At 44.0% G+C, this 8127-nt stretch overlaps 1 protein-coding gene across 2 annotated transcripts in view; it reads left to right on the top strand.

Annotated features, from left to right (window-relative positions):
* Positions 1-6734: 6734 nt before the first annotated feature.
* The window catches only part of SHROOM4 (shroom family member 4), a 199516-nt gene continuing 198123 nt past the window's right edge, over positions 6735-8127 (top strand). For both annotated transcript variants that reach the window (XM_024750644.1, XM_024750640.1), the window contains exon 1: positions 6735-6941. In XM_024750644.1, the coding sequence (XP_024606412.1) occupies positions 6825-6941 (117 nt within the window). In that variant the 5' untranslated portion in view covers positions 6735-6824. The remainder of the gene's footprint in view (positions 6942-8127) is intronic.

Here is an 8127-nt window from a genome sequence, read left to right as displayed (position 1 = left end):
AAAAAAAAAAAAAAAAAAAAAAAAAAAAGAACACTTTTTGATATCATTTATGACATAATCTATTTCATTAAAAAATGCTTTGGGTCCCCCTTTGCCTATGAGTCAACTGGCTCAGGAATATTCTGGGTCCATCAATACTTGATTTTCCAAGAAAGCACGGAGGGATGATTAGTAAAGCAATGAATATATTCTGTCTTTGGTTTCACCTGTAAAATGGTGACTCTAATTCTGACTCTTACCTTATTTTTCCCAAGGGAGTGATGAAATTAAGAAGATGACTTGAGTATCTTAGAAGTATGTGCCATAGTACACAAGATAACAATCACAAAACACAGGTTAGATTTCTCTAATAGGATCATTGGCCTATGACAAATGAGAACTTCCCTAGTCTCTAAATAATCTTCAAACAATCTGTGAGGCAGCACAGAAAGGGTTTCTGAAATAGTGACTGCTAGCACACAGACAGGAAGTAGGAAGTCTGTGACCCCAGAATGGAAGGAAAGGGAAAGAAATGAAACTAAGCAGTCTTTTGAGGTAGAGCCTGCTTCTAAGGGAGAAGGTAGAGCCTGCTTCAAGAATCAGTATGATCACTGTGGGAAGGTGGCCCTCAAAGCTAAGTTCAAGGAACACAGCTTCATTCTCTCTCCCTCTCTCCCCCACACATACTCAGATCAACCTCCCTTGAGGACTGCATGGAGCTTGGGCCTAACACCCACGTACACTTCCTGTTATACAGATGTACAGACACAGAGGCACCTAGGCAATCAGAGCTCTATTCAGAAACAGGCCCATATAGACATTCAGAAGACAATATGGAATAGAAAGTGGACAGAGGACACACAAATTGCACAAAATGTGTTGGGTAGATATATTTGGGCGGTAGTGGTGAACATTAATACTCTCATCCACACACAAGTTCAGAACCAGTTGAGAGACATGGAAAGCAGAGAGGCAGAGTTTTAAAATATCTGTTTATTACTGTTAAAATATGGAGTGGAGAAAAAGGAATATGTAGATGTCCATAATAGGCTTCTTAATAGCCTCCCCACTTAGCTAGACAGAATTGCCAACTCACCCAAAGGTGGGGAAAGAGAGGCCAAGAGAGTTATTCTAACAGAAGTACTCCCAAATGGAAACATGGAGAGAGCAGAATGGAGCATTCCAAACTCTTCCCTCCTCTGCAAAAGAGGAGAATATGACAGAGACATGATTAATAAAGTCATCACAGGATGCTTCTGCAGCCTCCCTGCCTTGAAATCCTGGTTTTACCATTTCCTGACTTAGTTTCCTCACTTGGAAAACAGTTACTAATACCTACTTTGCAGGGTTATTGTAATCATTGCCAATAATACATGAAAAATGTGTTGCATGGTGCCTAGCATTTAGCAATTGTCCTCTGAATGTAGGGCAAATTAAGCCCACTGAATGAATACTAAGTTTTCTGCTGAAACATTGTTTCAGTAAATATGTAAGCCCTTTAAAAGAACTGTTATGGCCATACTACACAAAGTGATCTACAGATCAAATGCAATCCCTATCAAAATTCCGATGGCATTTTTCAAAGAAATAGAAAAAAAAAATCCTAAAATTTGTATGGAACCACAAAAGACCCCAAATAGCTACAGCGATCTTGGGAAAGAAGAACAAAGCTAGAAGCGTTACAGTCCCTGATTTTGAAATATATTAGAAAGCTATAGTAATCAAAAACAACAGGATATTGGCATAAAAAACAGACATATAAACCAGCGGAACAGAATAGACAGACCAGAAATAACCCCCCGCACAGACATTCAGCTAATATTTGACAAGGGAGCCAAGAATATCCAATGGGCACAGGGTAGTTTCTTCAACAAATGATCTTGAGAAGAATGGATATTCGCACGCAAAAGAATGAAACTGGACCCCTATCTTACCATTCACAAAAATTAACTCAAAATGGAATAAAGACTTAACTATAAGACCGGAAATTGTAAAACTCAGAGAAGAAAACATAGGGGGAAATCTTTGTGACGTTGGTCTCGGCAACAATTTCTTGGATATGACACCAAAAGCATAGGAAACAAGCATAAGTATATGGGACTACATCAAAATTAAAAGCTTCTGCACAGAAAACACAAAACCTAACAAAACAAACAGTAGATAAGGCAACCTATAGAATGGGAGAAAATATTTGCAAACCATATATCTGATAAGGAGTTAATATTTAAAATCTATAAGGAACTCATACAACTCAATAGCAAAAAAGAGAAAGAAAAAAAGAAAAAGCAAATAACTTGATTTAAAAATGGGCAAAGGATTTGAATGGACTTTTTTCCAAAGAATACATACAAATGTCCAACAGGTATGTGAAAAGATGCACAACTCACTAATCATAAGGGAAATGCAATGTCTATCACATCATACCTGTTTGGGATGGCCATTATTTTAAAAAAACAGAAATTCATATTAACCATTGCTGGCAAGGGGGTTGAAAAATTGGAATCCTTGTGCATTATTGATGACAATGTAAAACGGTGCAGCCAGCATGGAAAACAGTACAGAGGTTCTTCAAAAAATTAAATATAGAACAACCATATGATTTACAAATCTCACAACTGGGTATTTACCCAGAAGAATTTAAATCAGGATCTTGAAGAGATATTTGCACTCCCAAGTTTATTGCATCATTATTCGCAAGAGCCAAGAGGTGGAAAAACCTAAATGCCCATTGACTGATGAATGGATAAAGAAGATGTGAGACATATGCATATATATATATATATAATGGAATATTATCCAGCCCTAAAAAGGGAAATACTGTCATGCTACAACGTAGATGGGCATTGAGAACATTGCTAAGTGAAATAGGCGAGTCACAAAAAGACAAATACTGCATGATTCCACTTATATGAGAAATGTAAAATAGTCAGATTCATAGAATCAGAGTGAAATGATGGTTGCCAGGGGCTGAGGAGAGGTAGGAATGGATGTTGCTATTCAATGGGTACAGGGTTTCAGTCAAGCAAGATGAAAATGTTCTAGAAATCTGCTGTACAACATTGTGCATGTAGTTAATGATACTGTACTCTACACTTAAAAATTTGTTCAGAGGGTAGATTTCATGTCATATACTTTTGCCACAGTAAAAAAATCTGATCTTTTACTAGAGTAAGGATTCTGAAGCTAGGGTCTTTAAGCCTCAGCCCAAACTATATGCAACATGGGGTGATAATGTATAGCTTTCTAGGAGTTTCTAGGGGAGAGAGTGCATAGCTTTCACTAGACTCTCAAAAGAGTCCTTAATTCAGAAAGGAGCTAGAGGCACTACTATGAGGAAAATTGTATTCAAATTTGTGTTAAAAAATTAAAAAGTTCAAAGAAGGACTGCTATTTCAATCTCCTTCCTACCAATAAAGGTAAACTGGTCAATAGATTTCTAATGAGAAAAGACTCCTGTGAGGATTTTTTTTTATGAGGTGGAAGTAAACACCCTGTTTTTAATTTCTCTCTCCCTGTTTCTGCTGATGGACCTTTTGCCCACCTCCCCTGTTGGCTCCTTTTTAGATCCTTTGTGATCCTTCTTGACTTTTAAATACTTGACTTTTTAAATACTAGCATAATATTTTAAATATTAGCATAATCCAAGGTTTCATCTAAATCTCCATTTTCTTATCATTCTGATATCCCTGCATGAGATTATCTACTCCAAATGGCTTCAACTATAATCCAAATGTGTATTACCAATCACCATTCCTCTCTTGATATGCGGTTTCCTATTTCTACCTGCTTACTGGACTTTCCACCTTTTTACCCACAGGCAATTTAACATACTTTAGAGTGAATTTATCATCTGTCCATTGGCTGCACACACACACACACACACACACACACACACACAGAGAGAGAGAGAGAGAGAGAGAGAGAGAGAGAGAGAGAGGAGGAGGAGGAGAGAAATACACCCCTGGACTCTTCTCCATTGCTTTATTTTCACATGGTTCATCTCCATCATTAAGGCTTTGTTTGCACATATAACTATGTTTAGCCACTTGCCAGGAAGTAGTCCCAGAATTTTCAAACTGTAGAGGAACTTAAGAAATCAAGTAGCTCAATCTTTTCCATTAACAGAGAGGGGCAGTGATCTGCTTAATATCACACAGCAATTTAATGGCAGAACCAGCTTAAAATCCAGGCATCTCACATCCTACCCTGTACCCTTTCCATTACATAATCATGCTCCCACTAACTGTACTTCCAAGGAAGAATGAGATCCCTGCCACTAGCAGTAATTTTTATCAGTAAAGAAGCAAGATTATCCAGCCATCCGATGTTCAAAATGGCTACTTATGTGCTGTTTGCACCAGGGGCTACATAATTTATGTTCTTTTGCTGTAATAATGGAAATGATAAACTGAAGAGTACAACAAGACATCAGTGTGGAGTAAGTCTTGGAATGAAAATAGATTGGTTAAAGGCTAGCTCAGTGCTTGCTTTCATAATAAGGTTGTGAGGATTTTGACTCTTTCCTTACCAAAGTGTTTTCATATGTATTATTTCATTTTAGTCTTCAACAGGCCTGGGAGGGAGGGAGGTCAGGGCTTATTAGCTGAAGTTTACAGATGAAAAAAAATGAGACTGAAAACAGTTCAGTGATTTGCCCAAGGTCACCCATCTAATTAGTGACAAGGCCAGGGCTCACATGTGTGTCTCCTGCTTCCCAATCTCTTTTCTGTAGTCTAGACACATAATTCTAGTAGACCTTGAACGATGACCACAGATCCTGTGAACTGCACTTTATAGATTTCTATATGCTAAAACTGAAACATGCTAAGTTTTACCAAGTGACAATCATAGAGATAGAAGTCTTATCTCAAAAAGAAGACAAAGGAAAAAAAAAAGCTCAGTTTCAAGGTGGGACAGAACAAATGAGTGTTATGTCATAGGTTGACATGCAATCAAGAAACAGCTGCCATTTTCTCAAATTTTCTGCTTTCTAGTAGGAGAAATGCAAACAAAAAAATGAACATGATTGAAAGGATTTTTGCAGGTCTAAAAATCTAAAAGATTGAAGGTGGTTCCCCACGTGAGTCATCTCTAAAGACTTTTTTTCCTTTTTTTTGTTTTTTAAAAAATATTTTTATTGGAGTATAGTTGATTTACAATGTTGTGTTAGTTTCTACTGTACAGCAAAGTGAATCAGTTATACATATCTAAGGACTTTTAAAAAGCAGGTTATAAACACCGAAACTGCAGTTTTATTAAAGAAAAGTCAGGTCACCATCATATAATGCAGACAGTCCAGGAGGTGGAGAAGAAAGGATTGGGGGAGGGAAGAGAGGCTGTGAGAGAAGTTTCAGTGGCCTGAAGGGGCACACACAGGCTGAAGTGTGTTGAAGAGGCTGTGACAGGTGAGGAAATGGAAGCAAAGAGTGACAACCTTGTCTGCAGAAAGCTGACTGTGGAAGTAAGAGTGTCATGGTGTGTGTTCTTGGCGAAGAAGAAGAAACTGCACAAGAAGAAGGCAAGAGATGGAACAGGCAATAGAGCATTGAGGGGTTCTGTGGAGTCACCAGTGAGTTGTCAAAACTTTCCCCGCTACTGGGAAGCTCTTTAAAAACTCACTGCCTGAATATGGCTCCAGAGACAACACCTCAGAGAGGGGTGGTAACCGTGCCCAGGTCAAGACTGAGAAATCAGTCCAAGATTTAGTAACAAATTCACTTTTGGGGACTATTAGTGTGGGTATTTGTTTGGTCTGTTCTAAAAGCTCAGCTCAGACACTACAGCCTCAAGCATGAACAGATGAGCAGAGACGTTCTGACCCCTGTCTAAAAGCCGATTCTTCCAAAAGGCACCACATTGTTAATTGGCCAGCTTATCAATGGATGCTCCTTCCTGTAGGTTTGTTTAGGAGTGAAAACAATACTGCTAGTCATAAACTTTGCTGATTCCTGGCTTGGTCATCTCAGTGGGGCAAGTGCAAGGCCGTGCCAGGAACTCCAGATGACTGGAACATACATGAGCACAGTGCTACCCATAGACGCCAGCACTGAGCCAGGGTGCGGCTGAGCCTGGGCAGGGGGCATCCTCAAAGTGCTTCTTTATTTAAACTATGCTCCGGGGCGATGTTTCATAATGACCCCACACACCTAGCTCATACACACAGAGCAGCCTACACACACAGCCCCACTGTGTTCGCTGGCCTGCTTGCTTGACTTTCCATCCCTCTAGGCAAGGTCCACAAATTAGCAGCTTTGTAACCCTCCCAGGACCCGGTTCTCGGGACCTTCAGAAGAAAAAGGCAGTCAGAGAAACATGAACGCGCTAATCGGGAAACCAGCATTTCAGCCCACTCAGCCACGCGGGCCATCCACACTAACGACTTTCACCTCCCCTCGCCTCGGCTGGCTGGAGGGGCGGGGAACTCTGCAGTAAGGAGGAGAACCAAAGAGGGGGGCCTGCTTGAATGAAACAATGTAACAATTGATGTGAAGCCTCGCCTTGCTCCCACTCCCCAGCGATCCTATAGGCGAGGTCCCCGTGACTGCCCCTCCCCATTGCTCCGTTTTCTTGTCCATTACGCGCTATCCCTCCGCCTCTCCTTCTTTCTTTTCTTTTCTTTTTTTTTCCTCCTTCTCCTTTCCCCCCTCTCTCCCCCTCTCTCCAGCTCCGTGTCATTTCCTCCTTGCGCTCGCTCGCTGCCCGAGCGTCTCCAGCCAGGAGAGTAGGCGGAGCAGGGCGGTGCGGGGTGGCGTAGCGCTGGAAGGCTATGGTGGTGGAGCTGCTGGGGGCGGAGGCAACGTAGCCCCCGCGGAAAAGGAGCCCCGCGGCCCTGAGCCGAGCGGAGGATGGAGAACCGGCCTGGGTCCTTCCAGTACGTCCCTGTGCAGCTGCAAGGGGGGGCGCCCTGGGGCTTCACCCTTAAGGGGGGTCTGGAACACTGCGAACCGCTCACAGTGTCTAAGGTAAGAACTGGCGGCTCTGTCCCATTGGTGCCCAACTTTGAATGGGCGAGCGGGTGCGCAGGCTGCCGCGGGACGCGGCCCTCAGACCAACTTTGAAACTTGTTCGGTGCTGGGGATGAAAGCCCCGACGTGAAGCATTAGCTGCACTGGTGGGGGGGGGGAGAATCTGGCCACCAGCCCCGGCGCGGACACCCCTTTGGGGTGGCGGGAGCGCTGGATGAGAATGCGGCCGGCCCCGGGTTAGAGCCCCGCGCGCAGACACCCTCGGGAGGGCTCGGGGGCCGATTCTGCTCCCCAGTGTCTGGGCGGCTGCTCCCCTCCGTTGGAGCTGGAGGAAGTGGTGGCTGTTGGGGGTTCCTCCTTGGAAGTTCCCGTGCCCCTGCGGGACAGCGACGGGCTGAAGGGACAGGCAAGGCGCCTTGGCACATTTCTTCAAGGCGTCGGCCCCTGGATCGACCGGCGGGTCATCTCGCCCGGGCAGGTTGCGGGGCGAGGGTCCGGTGTGGGAACGGAGATGAGGCATCGGTGGCTTTCGTCAGCCTCACTTCCCACGGCCGGACGCGCGCACATCCATTCAGCCGGTGGGGCTACTCTAGAATCCCTGAGCAAGCCATCCCCCGGTAGGGGTGAGTGTAGGGGGTGGGGGCCGCGGGGGCTGTAACTGGGAAGAGAGATTTGCAGGACGACTCACCTTGAGGCGCCAGATGGCCAAGGGAGCGAACTTCACGAACTTTATTCTGTTTTTTTTGTTGTTGTTGTTGTTTTTGTTTCTCTGAAATGCTCAAATCTGAAAAGCCCTTCCCCTTCCAACCCGCTCAAATTGCAGTTGAGGTGGAAGACGTGGGTTTGGGCTGCAGATAAAAAGATGTGGTTTCTCTGTGGGGAACAAATGTCACTTTATTGTTTTGGCTTCTTAACTTGGGTCACGTCTCAGCAGGGGGTGGCGAATGCCCCCGCCACACCCCCGCGTAACCTGTGCCCCTTTCGCCAGGCACCGGAGCTGCTGGTTAACTTGTAGGGGGTCCTTCAGGCCTTGGGGGCCACACTCTTAGCAATCCTGGGGTGTTGCCATGGGGTGTACCAATCATCTTGAGCGCCTGAGGCAAAACTTTGAGGGGCTGTCAGGGAAACCTGGGATCTTTAGCTTCCCCAAACACCAATAACCAGCCCAGATCTTCACCCAGCA

The sequence above is a fragment of the Neophocaena asiaeorientalis genome, unplaced genomic scaffold (assembly GCF_003031525.2).
Source record: "Neophocaena asiaeorientalis asiaeorientalis breed wild unplaced genomic scaffold, Neophocaena_asiaeorientalis_V1.1 scaffold675, whole genome shotgun sequence".
NCBI lineage: Eukaryota > Metazoa > Chordata > Mammalia > Artiodactyla > Phocoenidae > Neophocaena > Neophocaena asiaeorientalis.
Note: the sequence above shows the minus strand (reverse complement) of the source record. Positions and strands in the feature narration are given on the sequence as shown.